At 37.2% G+C, this 22,462-nt stretch overlaps 1 protein-coding gene and 2 pseudogenes across 1 annotated transcript; 1 reads left to right on the top strand and 2 right to left on the bottom strand.

Moving 5' to 3' along the window:
• Positions 1–980: 980 nt before the first annotated feature.
• LOC105482987 (protein FRG2-like) lies at positions 981–17,456 on the top strand. Its single transcript, XM_071084472.1, has 4 exons — positions 981–1,213; positions 13,408–13,476; positions 16,246–16,323; positions 16,617–17,456. Exons 2-4 carry the CDS (start codon positions 13,452–13,454, stop codon positions 16,766–16,768), a joined length of 255 nt encoding a protein of 84 aa, XP_070940573.1. The 5' UTR covers positions 981–1,213; positions 13,408–13,451; the 3' UTR covers positions 16,769–17,456.
• On the bottom strand, positions 2,495–4,646 carry LOC105482985 (mitochondrial protein C2orf69 pseudogene; annotated as a pseudogene).
• Positions 7,615–9,049, bottom strand: LOC105482986 (angiogenic factor with G patch and FHA domains 1 pseudogene; annotated as a pseudogene).
• Positions 17,457–22,462: the final 5,006 nt, after the last annotated feature.

Raw genomic sequence — 22,462 nt, 5'->3', positions numbered from 1 at the left:
GTTAGGATTAAATGTGAAGAAAACCCACCCATGAGGTCCTGGATCTCACACACAGAAACAGTTCACAGTTGGAACTGTGAGTGTCATATCTGGATCCATCCACAAATGGCATGGTGGACCATTTCTGGACCCAGCTCACAAGCACACTGAGGTCTGTCATACCTGGACCCAGCAAATAGGACAGGTATTAACTCTCATGCCTGAACTGAGGACATCACATAGGATCATGGGTTTATACCATTATGAAGGTCTTAGAGCAGCTTTTCGTTCTCATGCAGAACTTATGACGCTCTTAAATGGCAAAGAGAGTGCCTTACAAAGACCCAGAACACAGATGACATTGTGACTCTCCTATACACACACAGCATACAATGAGGAATGTCATCTTCCATGTGGACATAGCACATTGTTGAGATTCTGAATATCACATTCAGATTAGTTGAAAGTTGGCATTGTGAGTATCATACATGGATCTAGTTCACAGGTAGAATGATGACTTTTATACCCAAACTCAGCACACCTGTGAGGCAGTGGCTGCCCTAATTAGACAGTGTTTGCAGGTGAGGTTAGAGATTTCATGCATGAATTCTCTCCACCATTGAGATTGTGATTCATATATTTTAACCTTCATAGAAGGTGTTGTCTCTTATACCTTGAGCCAGAACATGTATGGGACAGTGAATCTCATCCCTGGACCTTTCTGTAGGTGTGACTTTGACATACAATTTTTTTTTTCTCAGCATCTGATTGACTTTATTCCCTTGCATGAGCCCTGTCAACAGTTGGGATCATGACATATACCTGGCCCAAACACCTAGGTGATGTGACTGTCCTGACTGGGCCCTGCCCACAAGGGGCATTGTAATGTGTCTCTGAGCCCATCATCTAGGTGATGAGACTCTACTTTCCCGCCTGTGCTCTGCCTTCAGGTAGATTTGTAACATAAATCTGGGCAGATTACCTAGGTGATATGACTCTCCACTCATGACTTGGCCCTGTTAACAACGGGTATTGTGACATATTGCTGGGCCCAGCACCTAGGTGATGTGACTCTTTTGACTGTGTTCTGCCTACCGTGGGCATTGTGACATATCACTGAGCCTAGCACAAAGGTGATGACTTTCTTGTGTGGATTCTGCCCATGTTGAGATATTGACATTTTCCTGGCCCAGCATTCAGGTGATGTGACTTTCCTCCCTGGTTCTGCTCACAGGTGGGTTTGTAACCTATACCTAGGCCCAGGCAACTGTCATGATGCTGGCTTTCTTACATGGACCCAGACAATAGGAGAAATTTTGACTCTAATAGCTAGGCTTGGGGCAACAACTAAGATTTTTGGTCTATTATTTGTAAAAAGTCACAGAAGGTTATGAAACTCACATGTATTTTATAAAGCCCTTGGAATATATAGACAGCTGCATAACAGCTTGCACTTGTGACTCTCATAGACACACATAACCAACAATTAGGATTGTCACCTTCATACATGGACAGAGCCCACTAGTGAGATTCTAAATCTCACACATGGATGCAATTCAGAGTTGAAATTGTGACTCATATGTGGATCTCTCCTCAGACTAGATAATGTTTAAACTTTCACTTGTAACTTTTCTTACAGCAATGTAATTTTGCATTTTGGCCAAAAATAACTATTTTTTTTTTTTTCAGACAAAGTCATGATTATAGAGAAACGTTGATTTAGATATTTGGAATCTGTTTTCTTTTTAAATAGAGAATGAAGAAATAGAGTATTATATATTTAGCTTACCTAAGTTGTTCCCTTTCAAAAAGACTAATGTAATGAAAAATTTGAAATTTTCTCCGCAGTACATTTGTATCCAAAATAGAAACATATGCTTAATTTAAAACAATTTTCCAAGCAATTGGTTTTTGGCCAGAATGTCGTATCCAAAAGAATCAGAGGCTGTCAATGAAAAATTAAGTGATAGTGCTTAAGTGTAATTTGTTTTGTTTTCTTTATTTTAGAGATGAGGTCTCACTATATTGCTCAGGCTAGAGTGCAGTAGCTAGTCATAAACGCATTTATGGTACATTACAGCCTGGGCTCAAGGGATCCTCCTGCCTTAGCCGCCTGAGTAGCTGGGAATAAAGGAACATGTCACCACACCCAGCTATGTTTTTAAAAACCACCTTTACACTATTGTACATATTTGGACACTGGGAAACAAATATATTTTGACTCTCAAGAAAAAGGTGCTTGGTGGCACACTAAAGAATGAGTCAATAAGTTTACAAAACACAAGAGGCAGGGTACAGTTACTCCAAAATGACAGGAAACAACATTATGCCTTTACTTTTGTTTGAAGAGAAATAAAATGTTTCCACTAAAGTTTTAAGTGCCAAAATAGCTAATTACTGTCAAAATGTTACAAAAATTAGTAACATTACTCAGAAAATCAACTATTTCCAAGATAAACCATTTTGGTTACTTTTTACAATAACTATGTTGTAACTTTCACTTTTAAGGGTCTTATATTGCCTCAGTATTATCGCAAACCACCTTGCTAGATTTCAAATTAACTAATTCTAACCCAATCCTAATTAAAAACTGCTCACATTACCAAGTAAGAAATATTGTCGCACACTACACTGATGTTTCAGGAATGTGTGTTTCCCCCCATGCCCCCAACTGACAATGCATCTGTGAATTACATTTCATTATCTGAATTTTAGCACTCAAAGTGCTTGTGCTCTTCCACTGAACGAGTACATTAACATACTTGTAGTCTCAAAATACTTCATGAACTCTGAAGGGATTCTCTATGTAGGGAGCTTCCTTTGTGAAATGAATTCGGCTAGTCACCAGCATACCAATATCCCCAAGTATCTAAACAAATTTATTTTGTTCCTTTCAAATCGAAGATCTCATTGGGTCACTTACTTGGTGAAGTGTTATATGGATGTGAACAATAATCCTTCTTAGTGCAAATTCTTTCAAGGCTTGTGGTTAAGTAACCCAAGTATTGCTTCCTGCAGAATGATCACCACCCAGCCAATACATTGTTCTTATGCCTTTAACGGAAGCATCTATGTTCTTGTCTTTCTTCAATTCAAAAAGAAACTGATTCAAAACAACCCAAACTTTACTGAATCCAATCAAAATAAAAGATGCATCGTTTAGGGATGGTGGATAAGAACTTATGGCCACCTCATCAGATTTTTCACACGTCCTCTGTTTTTCTCCCTGGAAACGATTTGTAGTATGAGAAGAACTGGACTACAATTAGATGCTGTGGAGTCTTTATTTCAATGATTCAAATTTTTCTTTCATAAACTACTCTGACTTACAAGCATTAACTAATAACATATAAAAGTGCTTAAAAGCTCCAGAGTCAGTATCGTGTTCTGGGGAACAAAACATGTTACTTTTCAGAAAACTATCACGGCACCTGAATTTGTGCAAATGCATTCGGGAGCACTTTATCACCTAAATATGTCTACTGGGGAACCGGTGGGGTAAAATGGTGGCAACATTTTCTAGACTCCAGTTTTCCCATTGGTAATGCGCAGGATGAGGAGTCATAATTTCATTGTAATTCTGCACATCCCTGGGGAAAGAGAGGACGTGGCGGCTGTGGTTCCTCCTTCTTAAGCTCCCCTGAAACGTCCCGCCGCTTCAGTCCCTCCCCGGCCGCTGCTAGTAGGAGTAACTCGGCAATGAGCTGCGGACTGGCTCCGGGTATAGGAGACATGGCAAGCTCTGAGGTGGCACCTGCGGAGAACAGGAGCCTCTAGTACCGCGGCTGCCACGGGGCTCCTGTTTCTGTCCAGAGAGCAGGACTAGGCTTCTCCAATTCCAAGCTGCTGCAGCAGCCGCGCGACCTCAAAAGCCTGAGCTGTTGGGAGGCGGAGGGTGGGGGATCCTGAAGGATGGACGGCGGTAGGACGCCCAGTTGTCTGGGCCGCGACCAGGCCGGAAACAGGAGCAGGGCGGCCTTGTCAGAGGCCGACGTTAGCGCACAGCGCCGGATTTTATTCTTTCTACGGTTAAAACGTATTTCATTGTGTGTATACAACACATTTGTTTCATCCGTTTATCCCTTGATGGACACTAAGATTGATTCCATATCTGAGCTACTGTCAGTAGTGGCATGATAAACATGGAAATGCAGTTATCTCTTCAACACGCTGATTTTATTTCCTTTTGATCTATACTGAATAGTGGAATTGCGGATTATATGGCAGTTGCATTTTTAGGTTTTTGGTTTCTGTTTTGAGAAACCTGTATAGTTTTCCATACAGGTTTCTAAAAACTAAATGACTAAATAAATCTAAAAATGTACTAAATTTACATTAACACCTGCAGTGTATAAGTGTTTCCTTTCCTCCACATCTTCATCACACCTTGTTATCTTTTGTCTTCTTAATAATGGCCATTCAAAATGGGGTGAGGAACTACCTCATATGGTTTGGATTGCATTTTCTGGAGGATTAGTGATGTTGAGCATTTCGTTGGGTCTTCTTTGGAAAAAATGTCTATTCAGGTCTTTTGCTTATTCTGTAGTTTTGTTTTTTTGATTTTTATTGCTATTGAGTTGAGTCCCTTGTATATTTTGGATATTAACTCCTTGTCAGATGCACATAATTTCTATTATTTTAGAGGTTGTGTTTTCACCCTGTTAATAGATTTCTATGGTGTCCAGAAGCTTTTATGTTAATATTTTATTGATATTAATTTTTCAGTTTTCTGACTTGATACAGAGGTAAGAGTTTGCCCTCAGCTTTATAGGTTATCTGTCTTCTATCTCACTGCTTTTAAAAGGTTTTCTTCTTTTTTGTGTCATGCAGGTTGATCATTATTCTTTTTTTAAGACACTTTATTTATAATTGATACAATAATTGTACATATTTATGGGGTACAGTGTGATGTTTCAATGCATGTATATACTGTACAATCACCCAGTTGGGGTAATTTGCATATCTAGCAATTTAAATATTTATTATTTCTTTGTGCGGATAAAATTCAAAATCCTCTCTTCTAGCTGTGTTAGAATAAATAGGACATTCTTGTTAGCTATAGACACCCTACTGTGTAATAGAACACCGGAATTTATTCTCCTTTTCTAACTGTAACTTTGTAACTTTGACAAACCTCTCCCCATTTTTTCATCCCTTCACTCTCCCTAGCCTCTGGTAACCACCAGTCTACTCTCTATTTCTATGAGATCAACTTTTTTTTTTATTTCACATATGAGTGACATCATGTGGTCTTTTCTTTCTGTGACTGGCTTATTTCTTCTAACATAATGTCCTCTGGATTCATCAATGTTGATATAAATGACAGCAGTTCATTCTCTTTTCTCACTGAACATTATTACCTTGTGTGTTTGCATGTGTGTGTGTGTCTATGTATGTATATAACATATTCTTCATTCATCCATAGACGGGCACTTATACACTGTTGGTGAGAATGTGAATTTGTGCAACCCTTAGGGAAAACAGCATGGAGGTTTTTCAAGAGATTATAAATAAAACTACCATGTATATCACCCAGCAATCTCACTGGGTATATATCAAAAGGAAATAAAATCAGTATGTTAAAAAGATAATTGCACTTTCATGTGTATTGAAGCAGTATTCACAATAACCTAAACCATTATTTCTTTTAAGTATTCCTTAATTTATCTTTTTTGACTTATTACATTCTAAACTTTGATAGGATTCATGTCTTGTTTCTGATTTCTGAAACATGAGTCACAGATTCTTTGAATATTGCCTTCCTGTTTATATAGTCTAGAAAATAATTAAATGTTTTTCATTTCTTCTCATCTGATCTTCATATGTAAGTATATTTGTATTTTATATTAATTTGCCTTCTATAAAGTATATGACTACATTAATTGTGCTCAGCATTTCATAGATTTTTCATAGATTTTTTTCCCACATTATTTTAGTTTCTTGTTTTTCATTATATTGGCAAACATTTAAATATAAACCTCATATCTGAGTTTTGTGTGCCACATAATTTAATCTAAAATCTAATGCTTCATGCTAGTAGCTTATGTCCCTTTGTACAACATAATTTATAATTTAGTTCTGACATATGGAAGACTGCACACTCTGGATGCCAGCAGGCAGTTTATCTATATTTATTCCATGTGCCTTGTCAGAAGCTGAACAACCCACATCATCTGGCATCCTTGTGATCAGATGCATCTGAGTGGAGCACTGGCCTCTTAGGTTGATTACTTCTCTGAATCATTACCTTTATTTACTTCTGGTCTTGAGAAGTTTCCATACTTTTCTTTCAACTACATTAGGCATTTTTTGAAGTCTTGTAACTTCCTGGTGATTTTAGTTATCTCTGTTAAGTTTTTAAAGGATGTCACTTTCCTGAAAAACAGAAATATCAACAGTTGCATACATGAATAACATATTTTACATAGATTTTCTATGGCATAGATCACCACCTCATGAGAAATTCCAAGTTTCTTTATTTGAAATGCCACTCTCTTTTATAGACCATATTGTAATAATTTGTAGAATGTGATTTTTTTTACCATTAGAGAATTAGTTATGTATTACGTGCACATTTCTGAAATACTTAACTGCAGTTAATAGTATATAGTCAGAATCATTGTTTCCTTTAATATAAAATCAATATGGGTAAAATTATTTACCTGAATTTGGATCTTTCAGCTTCAATTGCCATTTTACCTCATTAGCACTTTCCTAACTCCATATAAGGTATAATTTAAATTTTCTGTTTAATTCAGAATTTATTGAAAAGAGCTTTTTTAAAAATGTTGTAATGTTTTTATTGCAATTGAGGACATTTCCAACAAATATCTTGAGCTTGAGGCCTGGCTAAGTATTCCTTTTGTACTAGAAATCAGATTTATCTGGTGCAACTCCGCATTGCCTGCAATAATACCTATGAAAACTACAAATGCCAGCACACTATTTCAATACTGTACTTAGCTGTTTATATGTAAATATCTATGAATATTTACATAGATATGCTATGAAACAAACCAAATATAAATGCTAAATATGTAGTACAAATCAACAGATTCTTCACAGAAGAAAACAATAAAAGACTAATTTTCTACAATATGTCATCTATTCATTCGTTTCTCAATAATATTATTTATGCTGTTTCAAGTATAAGAGGTTCTTTTAACTAGGTTCTAAAGGACATAAACAAGGATGCATATAGTCATGTATTTTTATAAACTTTTGATTTTTTTTGCTGTACATCTTACTGTGAATATATGGTACAAAGACAAATGTACATTAAGTCGTTAGTGGTTACATGAGTCTTGCTTATATGGTTTTGTCCTTATATGGATGTCATAAACGACAAAATAAAATAATGAAGTTTGATAAACTCATCTGTCCCCTGTAAACTTTAGTCCACTTGCTGCATAACTTGATTCAGTTACTATTTGTTATTTTTAAATATGGTTTTAAAAACCTTCAAGCCAAACTTTATTACACATTTCTGAATCAGGAAAGGGTAAACTGTGACACAGTTCCTCTGTGCCACAGACTCTTTTGGGGAGAAAAGTTCTGCAAAAAATAAAATAAAATAAATAATAGTTTCCAAACTCTGTTTGTTTTTAAAGCTTCAGTTTTCTTCTATGATTAACCTCACTCTACAGTCCCTTTTACCCAAGGCGTGGTCCCTAGGTCATCTCTTTAAGGTTTCATTTCTGGGAAGTTTTCAACATGCCTATCTCATGCTTTGTCACCGTTTGTTTGCTTTTGTTTTGGAAAATGTGAACATCTTCAATTGAGTTATGGATTGTGTGTCCCCAAGCCTACATGTGTTCACTGAAGCTGAAGTTGAAGCTGAATCGGAGTTTTCATTCCCCACCATCCTTTCCCAGACCCTCTCTTTTTTTCCAATCCATCTTCTCCAACATCCTCTGACCTTTGTTGCTGTCAGTAGTTTCAGAAGAAACAGATGCAGGAGCATCATCTTTTTGAAAGCTCTTTAACTTCCAATCTGCTCCATATGTCTTCCAGCTCTATCTTTATATTTTAGATTCTTCAATGTCTATTCATCTTCATAGTCTGTACTCTGAAACCATATTTTACTCGTATTTTCTTTAATTATTTTCTTATTCCCAACTCTTTTTTCTCCTTACTTAGTGTTGGACCAGTAAACAATTCATCTTTCTTATCAAGGCGAAGGTGAGCTCTAACCTGCCAGCCATCACAAGTATGGCTGCCAGGGTGAATGTGAAAGGGTAACACATTCTCTCCAATTTTCACTTCATGTCTATGCTCAAGGACATAAGGCTCACATTTAGTTTGCAGCTGAACCATCCGTTTTCCAGGAACAATTGTTCCATTTTGACTGCCTTTATCTACAAGGACATAACTTTGTAAGTCATGGTCAAAATAAATTTCTGCATGAAATTTACTGACACCAACTTCAGGGATTCAAACAGTATGTTCCAGATCATTTTCTCTTCCAATTGCAGCAGGTTTTACAGCAGTAATGATAAAGAGTGACCCTTCCTGCAACACAGTTTATCTAATGACAATTACTCTGATACACGGGGGGCGGTTTTTTCCCCTCATTTTCCACCTCAATATCTTCTGCAGTGACATAGCCTTCACTGTTAATGTGAGGAGGCGCTCCGCTGAGGCCTGCAAAGGCAGAGGCCACGGGAGTGCAGGCACCGAAAGGCGCTGTGGACACGCCCTTCCCAGCTGGAACATTTGTGAGGCTGGAATTTAAGCAGACAAGCGGCTTGAGGAAGGACCAGAAGATACCCGAGTGCAATGTCCAGCCCAAGTGGAGGAAGCAAAAATGCCTGGCCTGCATCGAACTGGGCTCTAACGATAAGGTTCTGAGCCAGGTGGGTCGCTGCCCTACAGAGACGCAGGCTCGGCGGGAGCCTGAACAGTACCAGGGACCCAGTGCACCAGGCCGGAGCAGGCGGTAAGGATGCCACAGCTACTGCTTCCCTGCACAGTTCGCCTTCTCGAAGACCCGGCACGGAGCTGAGCCCAGCACTGAATTGCATGGCTTGTCCTGGACCACTGCCGGGTGTGACCAGTGGAAGACCACACCTCCCAGTGAGAGGACCCCACTATATCCCCGGCTAATAAAGCTGCTCCCCAATCAAAATAAATAAATAAATAAATAATCTTTTTTTTTGTCTTTGAAAATAATGTGTATCCTCTGTTTACCGGTAAACATACTGCCCATTTGTCTATATGCCTCAGTCAAACTTTTTAATGAAGTTATTTAACATTATGATCCTTTATTATGACACAAAACAGTAAATTTTATAATGGTTTTAGTATCATCTAATATGATTAAAAATATTTCAATTTGTCATTGCCAATGAATCTTTGTGTTATTTATTTTATACCATCAAATATTCTGTCTACAAATGTCTAATGGCTTAGAATCTTGCCTAACATATTGTATGTGCTAAGTACTACTGTTATTCATCACATTATCTTTTTATACTATTATTAAAAATACAATATGATTTTTGGCTGGGTGCAGTGGCTCACACCTGTAATCCCAGCACTTTGGGAGGCCGAGGTGGGTGGATCGATCACCTGAGGTCAGGAGTTCGAGACCAACGTGGTGAAACCCTGTCTCTACTAAAAAAAAATATATATATATACACATACATACATACATATATAACTAGCCAGGGGTGGTGATAAGTACCTGTAATCCCAGCTACTCAGGAGGCCGAGGCAGGAGAATTACTTGAACCCAGGAGACGGAGGTTGCAGTGAGCCAACACAGTGCCATTGCACTCCAGCCTTAGCGACAGAGTGAGAGTCTGTCTCAAAAAAAAAAAAAAACCAGTATGATTTTTAATTTATTTTTACTAATATTATTTTACTGCCTAATCTAAATATTTATGAAAATTATGAGGTCTATTCAGTCTGCCCGCTTGATAAAACTCAGTTATTTTTCTCTTTATTAATATGTTAGACAGTACAAATGCAGTTTCATCTCAGGAACGTGTGGCATAGTGATGAAGGCTTTCAGTGTAACAATCATCTGAAAGGTCCTCATTGTTTCAATGAGGTATTTTCTAATTTCTTAACCCTCTAACAACCTCCCATCTTTCTAAGCCTCCAGTATATCCAAGCGTATGCATTATCGAGCTCTTACTTATAAGTGAGGAAAATATAGTATTTGATATTCTGTTTCTGAGTTATTTCACTTAAAATTATGGCCTCCAGTTCCATTCATGTTGCTGCCAAAGACATAATTTTATCCTTCTTTATGGCTGAGTAGTATTCCATGGTGTAAATGTATAGTGAATTTTCTTTATTCAACCATTGATTGATAAATTTAAATTGACTCCATATCTTTTTTGTTGTGAATAGTGCGCAATAAACATGAGTGTGGGTATATTCTTTATGTAATGAATTATTTTCCTTTGGGTAGATAGATGGTAGTGGGAATGCTGGATCAAATGGAAGTTCTATTTTTAATTTTTTGAGAAATCTCTAAACTGTTTTCTATAGAGGTTGTAGAAATTTACATTCCCACAAAAAATGTATGAGTATTCTCTTTTCTCTGTATCCATGCCAATATCTGTCATTTTTCTGCTTTTTAATAATTAGTCGTTATGAATGGTGTAAAATGGTATTTCATTGTGGATTTTAATTGCCATTTATCTGACCATTGGCAACACTGAACATTTTTCACATGCTTGTTGGCCATCATTGTCTTTTTGAAAAATATCTGTTCCCTTTATTTGCCTGCTTTTTAATGAGGTTATTTATTTTATTCTTGTTGAGCTGTTTGATTTCCTTGTATATTCTGAACATAAGTTCTTTGTCACATGCATAGTTTGCAAACATTTTTTTTATTCCATAGGTTGTCTGCTCACCTGTTAATTAAAACACCCTTTAAGGAGCTTTTTAGTTTAAGTTCCATTTCTCTATTTTTGTTATTGTTGCATCTGGTTTTGAGATTTTAGTCATGAATTATTTTTCAGGCCAATATCTAGAAGTGTTTATCATAGGGTTTCTTCTAGAATTGTTATCATTTCAGGTCTTACATTTTAATCTTTTAATCCATATTGAGTTGATTTTTCTATATGGTGAGAGTTAGGGATTTCATTTCATACTTCTGCACACAGCAATATAAGTTTTCTTGCACAGTAAGTTGAATTGAATGTCATTTCCCCAGTGTATGTTTTTGTTGACATTGTAAAAGATCAGTTGTGTGTAGGTATGTGGGTTTATTTCTAGGTTCTCTGTTTTTTTCCATTCATCAATGCCTCTATTTTTAACAGTACCATGCTGTGTTGGTTATTAAAGCCTTCTAGTATAATTTCAAGTCAGGTAACATAATATCTCCAACTTTCTTTTCTTTGCTTAAATTTGCTTTGCCCATTCAATTCAGGCTTTTCTATGGTTCCACATGAATTTAAAATGTTTTTCTAATTCTATAAAAAATAACATTGGCATTATGGTAGGAATTGCATTTAATATGTAGATTGTTTGGGGTAGTATGGTCATTTTAATGATAATAATTCTTCCAATCCATGAGCATGGGAGTTTTTTTCATTTATTTGTGTCATATACAATTTATTTCTTCAGTGTCTTGTAGTTTTCCTTCTAGAGATCTTTGGCCTATTTGAGTCATTGTATTTGTAGGTATTTTACCTTTTGCATAGTTATTTTAAAAGAAATTGACTTTTTAATTTGGTTCTCAGCTTGATCAACATCAGTGTATAAAAATGCTATTAATTCTTGTACATTGATTTTCATATCCTGAAACATTAGTAAATTCATGTATCAAATATAAAATTGTTATGGTGGTCTTTAGATTTTTCTAGATATAATATTATGTAATCATCAAAGAAGGACAATTTGACTTCCTAATAAAAGCCATATGGATGCTCCAATCAAGATTAACTGACAGAATCTGTGAGGAGAGTACAGGTGATGGTATTTTTTTAAAGTGGTCGTGTGATTATGGTTGGAAGCCTAGGCTGAGAGACACTTAGCTAAGTCTTGCCTCTTAAGTTTCAATGTACATATAAATCATTTCTGATTCCTCTCTGATTACATTCTCTCTTAGTAATGTAATTAATGTAATGTAATGTAATTCTGCAGGTTTGGAAGGGGTCCATGAATTGGCTTCTTTAAAAAAGTTTTCTCTTAATGCTGATGTTTCTCACAGTATATCCACTCAGCTAGAGAAAGTCATCAGAGGACACACAGTTCCTGACACCCAACACTGTTATCACAACATAAATACTTTTGGCCCAAAGTGGAAATCAGCAATCACCATTAACAAGCAGGTTATTCTCTGCTGGCTCTTTAAAGTTTTCAGATGCTAGAGAATGCATCAATGTTAGAGTAGGCCTGCATTTGAAAAACATGTATACATTAGTTAATACAGTGTTTATTGAGCATGTACTATGTGTTCAGAAGTATGTTACACAGCTGTGCTGGAAACATCATATGGTGAGTTCATCCTTATAGCTTCCTAGGAGTTGGGTGCTAAACTTTCTGTAATTCCCAGGATTGAATGGCCCAGTATTTCTATTTTTTCTTTCATTTTTAAAATAATTTACCTGTAAAGAAAATGTGTAGAATAAAAGCGGTGTAGACAGATGAGAGGAATACAGAAAGAAAGGGTGAACTGTTCAGAGAGATTTTTTGGTATTTATATTGACTTTCTTGTGCCTTGTAGAGGAACTACTGGATCTGCAGAAATGAATTCCAGGTTGCTAGGTGGGATGTCTGTAGAAGCACTGGCTTCAATGAAAAAGAAATTGTCATCCACAAATGTATAATTTCTGATCTCCTTTAATTCGTTCTGTGAGAGGAGATTCTAGGGTGAAGCCCAACTTAGATGAGGCCTTAGAAGAGGGTGGATCTTGGCAGGGCTGGGACAGAAAGTGGGCCCCATGTGGCTGATGTCTATGCTGGTGGAGTATTTCTAGTTCTGTCTTTCTTAAGCCTTCCTTGTAAAAACTTGACTCCTAGAGTTTGTATAGTTTTAATCTATTTTAGCCATTTCCCTGTCAATTTTTATAACACACAATAACAAGGAATTAAAAAAACACTTAGTGTATTTTAGGACAATTAAATGAGAAGCTAAAAAAATTATTTTTACTAAGGTAAAAGAAATAGGAATAATCACAACAATAACAATTATTCTTCTGTCCATGAATCGCCCTTCAGGTGGTGACATCGGAACTCACAACAGCAGCATAAGGGAAGGGGAACAAATGTAGCCAAAGTCCCCTGTACACCTGCCTTCTCTCTTCTGACCACAGAATATTGAATTCAATCATTTAGCCATTTGCTCTGGAATGAAAGTATCTGAACAATAGAAACCATGAGTGTTTCATCTGTTTTTCTAACAGTCATATGATATAGTTATATGTCCCCTCCAAATCTTATATTAAATTTTAATCCCTAATGTTACAGGTGGGCCTGATGGGAGGTGGTTGAAGAATAAGGATGGATTCCTCATGGCTCTGTGCTGTTTTTGTCATGGTGAGTACTCACGAGATCTGTTGGTTTAAAAGTGAGGCCTATCCCTCCCCCATCTTTCCTGTTCCCACCCCTACCATGTGAGATGCCTGCTCCTCTTTCGTCTTTCAACATGACTCTAAGCTTCTTTATATGTTAATGTTGTTACACAATTTAACTCAATTTTCTTATAAAATTAACTGACAAAATTTTACAGTTATTATACCATAAATATAAATAAATATGATATCACATATGTGTTATGACATCACAATATATTATAATACCATAATTTATATATATCATGACATCACAATATACATGACACCATAATTCGTATGTATCATGACATCACAATATTTTATGATATCATAATTCATATGTATTATGACAGCACAATATATTTTGACATCAATTCATATGTATTATGACATCACAATATATTAAGGTATCACAATTCATATGTATTACTATGATATTATAATAACATTAAATTTTTGTTAGGTAATTAATAAGAAAATTGTGTTAAATTTTGTAATAACAACTTATAAACTTAATAGAATCTGAGAATATTATCTGCTCTGTGTAAATGACTGCTTAAGATATTATAACATAATATTCACAACTTGTTTATTATCAAATAAATTATATATAATATAGTATCAATATATAATGATATTATAAGTTCCATTTAAATCCTATTTAAATTCAGACAATTTTATTAGGCAGTGTCTGTCTGTCTACCACCCGATTTTTTTTGGGTTCCACTATTTGCACACAAACAGCACAGCTGGGAAAACACCGAGTCACCAGCACAGACTCTTCCCTGGATCTTTCCCCTCCTCAGGGCATCAGTTCATCAGTCAAGCAAGCTATCTGAGAGTTGAAGACTGAGTCCTCTCTAACATAGAAGTTCTTATTTCTGCATGCTTTTCTCAGAAGAGGGAAAAATAAGAAGGTCCTTTTAGGGGACACTTGCTGGGACATGAACTAAGTCTTCTACAGTTTGATAGCTCTAACCAGCAGATAGAGATTTCTCAGGAACAAGGAATGAGGCAGCTGTCCTGAGCCTGGAAGCTCCACCATACCTTGTTCCATCTTGTTTAGGTGATTTTAAGAGGCTGCTCTGGAATATGTCTCAATGGTGGATGTTGGGAAACAACACAGGCTTTTATGGGACTCAGGTGGTGTCTGTTGTGTGAAGACACAAGCTGAATGCTCAGGATCTAGGTTGTTTTTCTTGTGCTCAGTTGTGTTACCTGTTTGGGACCAAGTCCAGTTTTACCAGAGAGACTGAATAAATTCTAAAAAACAAAGTAGAGCCTTGAGGAAGGGTGACAAAGGGGGAAAGTTTCTCTTTCCACCTAGACTTTTTGCTGCCTCAGGAATCACAGGCTGATTAAGTTACTACCAGCTCTAATCTAATCAATTCAATTCGATTCAGTTTGATCTAATTCTCTTCCCCCTTGTTAAGATAGAAATAGCAATTTTTTTTTGTATTTACTTTTTCTCCACTTTTTATTTTATCATATATGTATGTATCTAATACAATCAACCATAATTTTACTTTGACATTTCCAAGCATTTGAAAAATTATAACATCTATGTACATGATTTTAACACTATGTATAATGCTCTTTCTTTGCAAAATGTATATTGAAACAGTTCAATATAGATATGTTTATTCTGCATCTTGAAAAACAAGCAGGATCAAAATACTTCCAGGTAGGAATCGGGACAGAAATTAGAAAAAATGATTCCCCTATCTTCTGATTTCTGCGCCCCTGACTTTTTTAGTTTTTGTTTTTGACACTATGGCAAGACCCAGAAAATGTCTCCCATTAACTGTGTTTAGGTCCATAGTAAAACTACAGCATGAAACTTTTCTTATTGAGGCCCTAATGAGGAAGGAAGAAGAAAACTGTTCAGCCAATAAGAACAAGCCACGCCCAGCTGAGGGACATATAAGAGGCGGGTCTAAGAGAATAACTCACACTGTGAATTGGGACATGTGAGAGAGAGCAGCTTTCATTTGAGTTTGAACATGAGAAAAAAAAAATAAAGACTATGATCCCCCACTGCTCCTCCATCCAATGTCCCACTGACCATCCTTCTTTCAAACAGATCTCCTTTATAGAAAAGGGCTCAGATGAGAAGAAACTGTTCAAAGCAAAAGGCAAGACCCCCTCCTCCCACTCCAGTGAGAAGCACATGGAAAGGCAAAGTAAGGCATTGGGCTGTTCCTGTGAAGTCTCCAACGAGGGTTGGAATCAGGAATACTGAGCTATGTGTCTTTATTGGGGTTTTATTTTGAAATTAGGAATGGGAAATGGCTCAGGTCCCTGAGGAGGCTTTGAGAAATGTGTTCACTCATGACACTGGCAGAAGACTTTCACTTGAAAGACTGATCCAGAAATATTTATCAGAGATAGACTATGCGACTCTGTGCATAAGAGAGGTGAGTCACCTAAACTTCATGTTGCACTGGCATCAGAGCCCAATCTAAATGAAGAGAAGAATTCTGAGAAAATTAAGCTTAAAGCCAGAAACAGCACTGCTAGGTGAGGGAAAATTTGACTCTTTCAAGGTGAAAAGAGTCAGGGAAGCAACAGAATCTCCCCTGGCAAGGAAACTGGGAGCTCTTTGACTTCCAGGACCTTATAGGTTCCGGACTCTGGAGAACAGAGGGGACCGGGTTTAGTGACAACTTCAGCTCCTGGGTGTCCAGGATGAACTAAAGCTTCGAGGGTGTTTGGTAGGAGGCACTTACTCCAACTCTTATTTTATCAGCAGAATCAGAGTCGAGCTCACATGAGGAAAATTTCAAGAAAATGAAAATCAATTCCAAGGACAGCTGCCAAGACAGTGCAGGTAGAATCTTGCCTTTTTTTTAACCCCCCAAAGGGCAAACAAGCAGTAGACTTTCAGAGAGGGCTTGAGCAGCAAGGGGGTTTCTTAATGACTAAAAAATTTTTGAGACCCCAGAACTCGGGGGATATTTGAGGACTCAGAAGGGGTTAAGCTTCACTTCATTAAAGTGCTGAGATGGTCAGGATGGAGAAAGAGACAAACGAGGTTTACCTGAAGGTGCATGGGAGGTTCTGGCAATGAGGGTCTGTGAGCACTGTTTTGGCGAGTCTCTCACTCACATGCTTCCTCTTCAGGGAACCGTTCAGGAGAGGAGCGCAGCTTGATGTTGAAAAAGAAACCAAAGTCCTCCACTGCTTTGCACAGCAGTGAAATCCAGGAGACCTGTGATGCCCACCACAGAGGGCCTTTCATGGTTTACACTAGGTGTAGCAAGTGGCACAGTTAATGGGCCCCAGGAGTTCAATGGTGGTCACTTCAGAAAGCTTGATGACCTTGCAATGTGTGTCAAAGGCCATTTATCAAAACCTATCCCCAGGTGTTGGTTCAGCAGGTCCATTTTCCACTGACCTGGGAGAAGCTTACTCAATTTGCCTGGCTCTGGGGCCTCTGTGTGCCCAGGAGCAGACCTTCTATGCCATGACCACCCAGGTAGGTTGTGTCTTGCCTGCTAAGAAGTGGCTTGTTTCAGCCACACTGCCTGGTCCTGAGGATTCAGCTCTGGATAGAGAAGCCCATCCCTTGCCTGGGCAGGAGATAGCTGAGCCTGTCAGTGGATCAGATGAGGCTTGAGCTGGGTGCACCCTCACCCTACTCAGCAGAGAATACACTCTTGGAATGAGAGCAAGAACCTGCTACTTCTGAGATTCTTCCAAATGACCAGCAGTGACAATTTTAGATGCACAGTGTTAATAAATGAACGACTCTGAAGCAGTCACAGGAAAGGAGCGTGAACAATATACTCAAAATGGTGAACCCTGAAATTTGTAGAGGGCCAAGATTATAAACAAATTATATATTTCTTGTTAGATATTTGATGTCTATTGGATGTCTCATGACAGTCATGCATTTCTATATAATCAGACAAATATTAGGATGTAATCATTCATATGCCTTTCATATTTTCAATTATAACAAAATAAATATAAAACTATACGCTTCTTTTATAATTCAGAAAAGTTTGTAATCTCTCACTCTCCCACACTGAACCCATGGAACACTAATATCCACAAACATTTAATAGTACTCTTCCTGGGAAAATGTCAATATATTTTTACAGTTTAATAAAATTATGGTGAAATCGCCACACAAGGTGTTTACTAAACTATTTTTTTTTTTTTTTTTTTTTGAGACGGAGTCTCCCTGTGTCTCCCAGGCTGGAGTGCAGTGGCGTGATCTCGGCTCACTGCAAGCTCCGCCTCCCGGGTTCACGCCATTCTCCCGCCTCAGCCTCCCAAGTAGCTGGAACTACAGGCGCCCGCCACCACGCCCGGCTAGTTTTTTTTTTTTGTATTTTTAGTAGAGACGGGGTGTCACCATGTTAGCCAGGATAGTCTCGATCTCCTGACCTCGTGATCCACCCGCCTCGGCCTCCCAAAGTGCTGGGACTACAGGCTTGAGCCACCGCGCCCGGCCTACTAAACTATTTTTACATAAAATTGAAGTCAAGATATGTTAAATGTAATTGATCATAATTATTTACTCTTCTCCTGACTCATATTTGCCTCATTTTAAATTTTTGAAATTTAAACTTTATTCAATTTTATACATTTCAGTTGATCATAGTGTATTATAGGATATTAAATGTAATATAAGTATTGTCCTTTATTTTACATATGGTTGTATTTTATATTTTTATTCTTGCATTTTACAGTGAGATTATGAAATCTTTCATCATAAAATGTATTTTTTGTTTTGTTCTCTGACTCATTTTCATATACAAAATGATATAAAGATTAATGTTTTTGAGAATATTCTTTTTTTTTTTTTTTGAGACAGAGTCTCACTCTGTCACCCAGGTTGGAGTGCAGTGGCATGAATCTCAGCTCACTGCAAGCTCCACTTCCCGGGTTCACGCCACTCTCCTGTCTTAGCTTCCCTAGTAGCTGGGACTACAAGCACCTGCCACCACGCCCGGCTAATTTTTTGTACTTTTTTTTAGTAAAGATGGGGTTTCACCGTTTTCGCCAGGATGGTCTCGATCTCCTGACTTCGTGATCCACCCACCTTGGCCTCCCAAAGTGCTGGGATTACAGGCGTGAGCCACCGTGCTTGGCCGAGAATATTCAATTTTAGATAATTTTGTATTTCATCCACACTGAATTTTTATTTACTCCATGTGTGAGTTGGAGGAAGTTTTATCTTCACTTCTGGTTTATTTTCACCCCGACCCCTCACACTCCACAACTCTTGTTTTAGTCAAAGAATAGTGATTTATAATTCCAGTAAATGGAGCCATTCAATGAAAATATACAGATATAGCTTGGAGATATATGGCTTTCGCTGTAAGCAAGTACAATAAAACAAATATCACAATAATGAGTCGCACAATTTTTCTTCTTTCCCAGTGCATATGAAAGTGATGTTTACACTATACTGTAGAATAAGATTGAAATAGCCTATGTTTGCAATAACAGTGTACATACCTTAATAAAAAAAAAAATGTACTTTATTGCAAAAAAAATGCTGACACACATGTAAACACACAAAAAGGTCATATGATGTTGGAAAAATAGTGTAATAGAGTCACTCAATAGAGGGTTGCAAAAAGCCTTGAATTTGTAAGAAATCCAATATCTATAAAGAACAATAAAATGCCATAAGACTAGGTATGCATGTATAACAATCAATGTTCACTGTGATATACTTAGAAATCATACATAAAGGATATTTACATGTTTATAAAAGTAATTGACCTGTTACAGAATGGGTAGGAGATAAAAATTACAAAATGATTTTTAAAAGTAAATTAAAAGGGAGACAAAATCCAAAACATTCCCGAGTGGACATAATCAGTTAGACATCCTCAGTGACCTCACCTTGTTGACTTGCAAATAAGCAAAACATAACAAGAGCTACTTTTGTGAATACCTGCATTAAAAAAAAAAAACTTAAGCTTAACTTATCATAAGTGCCAAGAATCTTATAGTAATATATGTCTATAAGGTAAATCAAAAAATACAATTTTATAACTGCAAAGAATCTGAGTTTGTGTCTCCATGTAAAAACTCATTTGTAAAAATTTAATCATTAATATGCTAGTTTTAAAACATGGAGCCTTTTGGGAAGTGACTCACTCAGGAGGGCTTCATCCTCATAAATGTAATTAATTTAATATAATATTAAATAACATAATTTTATAACATAATTAATAACATAATTTTAATATTTTGTTCCTGCATTTGTTCAATACAGTCATACCTCTGACACTTTGCCATTGAAGTGATAATCCTCTCTTGCTCTGGTGTTCCACAATTCATAAGTTGCTTCTTACTCAAGAAAATATTTTTAAAATAGGTTCTTGCTTTATTGTCCATGCTGGAGTGTGTACACAGAAAGCTCTCTGCAGCCTTGCATCTGAAGCTCAAGCCATCCTCCTCCTTAGCCCCACGAGTAGCTGCAACTACAGGCATGCACCACCACACCTGGCTAATTTCTTCTTATGTTTTGTAGAGACAGGGTCTTACTATGTTTCCCAGGCTGGCCTCAAACTTCTGGGCTCAAGTAATCCCCTCAACTTGGCCTCTCAAAGTGCTGGAATCACAGATATGAGCCACCATTCCCATCGAAGAAAACTTTTAAAATTTGTACTGTGCTACAGTTTACTTTTTAACATGACAAAATAAAATAAACTAGCTATACATAAATCTAACAAACATTTGTTAAGCATATGAGAAAGACCATAAAAGTCCTTGAAATATAAGAAAATCAGCATAAACAAATGGAAAACCAAATCATGTTCTATGGTAGAAACACTCAATATCACTCAATCATCATTTTTTTAGAAGCAATTCAGAAATTTAATTTTGTCCCAATAGAGATACCATCTGGTATTGGAAGCAGCCACTTTATCACAAAATTCCTATAGATGAAAACACAAATAAGAACAGCTGAGAAAACTGAAAAAGTAGAGTGGCTATCCCACCCTATGAGACATGCTGATTTATGAATATGTGGATAGGTCAGTGAAAGTACAAATTTAAAATAAACTACAGTATATGAGAAAGTGTCTCTGTTCAGGCTGCTAAATAAAATACATTAGACTGAGTAATGTATAAAAGAAATATATTGGTCACAGTTCTGGAGGCTGCAAAGTTCAAGATCAAAGCACCAGCAAATTCAGGGTCTGGTGAGGATCCTGTTTCTCTTAAATGGTGCCTTCCTCCTGTGTTCTCACATGGCAGCAGGGACAAAAGTGCTCCCTTCAACCTCTATTACAGGGTATTAATTACATTTATGAGGATGAAGCCCACCTGAGTGAGTCACTTCCCAAAAGGCTCCATGTTTTAAAACTAGCATATTAATGATTAAATTTTTACAAATGAGTTTTTACATGGAGACACAAACTCAGAGCATAGCAAAAAGTTAATTGGCAATACAAACTACAGTTGGGTAGGCATCATTAATGCTTTGGTTTTAGGAATCTGATGTTTCTATCATAAAGGTAAAAAATAACATGTTAATTATAACCTGCAATAAAATAAAGGTCAAATGAAAGACAAAGCTATACAATGAAAAAATCAAGTTTTTACAAGGTAAATTACTGAAGGTTGTATCAGGATTTTTGTGGTTTCTGGGGATGAATAAGAAACCAAAGATTCCTCCTGTGCCTTTTTTACTGAAGTTTCTGATGCTCTTACTCAATTTGAAAGTGTGTAAAAATTTTTCCTGTTTCTGTCTTTGAGAAATTCAAAATAAAATTGGCCTCCATGTGCTTGATCCTAAAACAATTATTCACTCAGTGTTGCTCTGCTGAGGAAGGGCACCGAATCTCACATGCCCAAACGCATCATGTTCTGTCAGATACAGGACTTCCCCTTGAGGCAGAACCTCACCATTCACACATGATCAGAGGCTTTCCCAGGCATACACTGCTCTGTGCTCTCCCACACAGGCTCAGCCCTGAGCATCTGACTCTGAAGGTGACTGATGAACATGTTCCCTAGTACTCTAATTTACAGAAATTTTGTTTTCTCTTATTAATATCTAACAGAGCTCTAGGGTCTTTCCTGACTCCGCCTACCACATACAGATAGACTGGGAGATTTGGACAGAAGCCTGAATCCTCACTCGAAGCCCTGCCCTGCCCCATCAGCTTTTCCAGAAGAACAATGTGCTAATTACTCCTGAGAGACCACATGTCACAGCATCTCTCTGTGCCAATTGGATAAAAATAAGAAGAGAAACAGACTAAAATTTCTGCTGAGGGTTTTATCTAAGGGTCTACTTCCTAGACTTTTATCTCGATTTTACATAATTATTGACAAATATAATTTCATCTTTAGATGAAAAACTAAGGAAGTAACCCCAGCTCACATAGGAAGGAGAAAAGAGAATCAATGTTCTATAGAATCCAGCTTACGTCAGCCATGGGGTGGTAAGTCTCCTCAGAAAAAAGCAGTTGTTTTCGATCATCATAAACAACTGTGGCCTCAGACAGCTGGACACTGAGAATGCAGGATATTCCCTGGGATTCCATGCCTACATCACAGAGAGAAGCTAATACCACAGGTCCTCTTCTACCATTTGGTCTAACTAATACTACTCCACTTCCTGGCCCAACAGGATTCCCCAACTCTTCTCTGGGCCTCACTAGGGATAGTTCAGAAAGAAAAAAAGTTATTAATGTCTCTCCATTTCTGTAGTTTCTGGGGTATAATTTGTTCATTTTTAGGTTTTGAGTTTTTGCCCTCCCTCTACATCCACAGAATTTTTGTGTCTTATTCTTGTACCTATAACTTTATATAGTCAGTTTCTCTAGTCTAGTCACCCGTACTGCCTTCTAGTCACTTTTTTCTAGTATAGTGAGATGATATGGACACAAGAACTTCTATATAAAAGTTCACTTTTATATAGAACACAACCCCTTTGGAGCTGGACTGTAATTCAGAGAATGTACAAACCAGATTTGCCTGGGATTGCA

This window comes from Macaca nemestrina, chromosome 18 (genome assembly GCF_043159975.1).
Source record: "Macaca nemestrina isolate mMacNem1 chromosome 18, mMacNem.hap1, whole genome shotgun sequence".
In the NCBI taxonomy this organism is placed as follows: Eukaryota; Metazoa; Chordata; class Mammalia; order Primates; family Cercopithecidae; genus Macaca; species Macaca nemestrina.
This window is presented reverse-complemented; position numbering and strand designations above follow the sequence as displayed.

Coding starts and splice junctions, on each gene's coding strand:
- LOC105482987 (XM_071084472.1), top strand. CDS start 13,452: ATGGCTCTGTGCTGTTTTTGTCATG. Junction 13,477..16,245: donor TCTGTGCTGTTTTTGTCATG/GTGAGTACTCAC, acceptor TTTTATCAGCAG/AATCAGAGTCGAGCTCACAT. Junction 16,324..16,616: donor CAGCTGCCAAGACAGTGCAG/GTAGAATCTTGC, acceptor CTTCCTCTTCAG/GGAACCGTTCAGGAGAGGAG.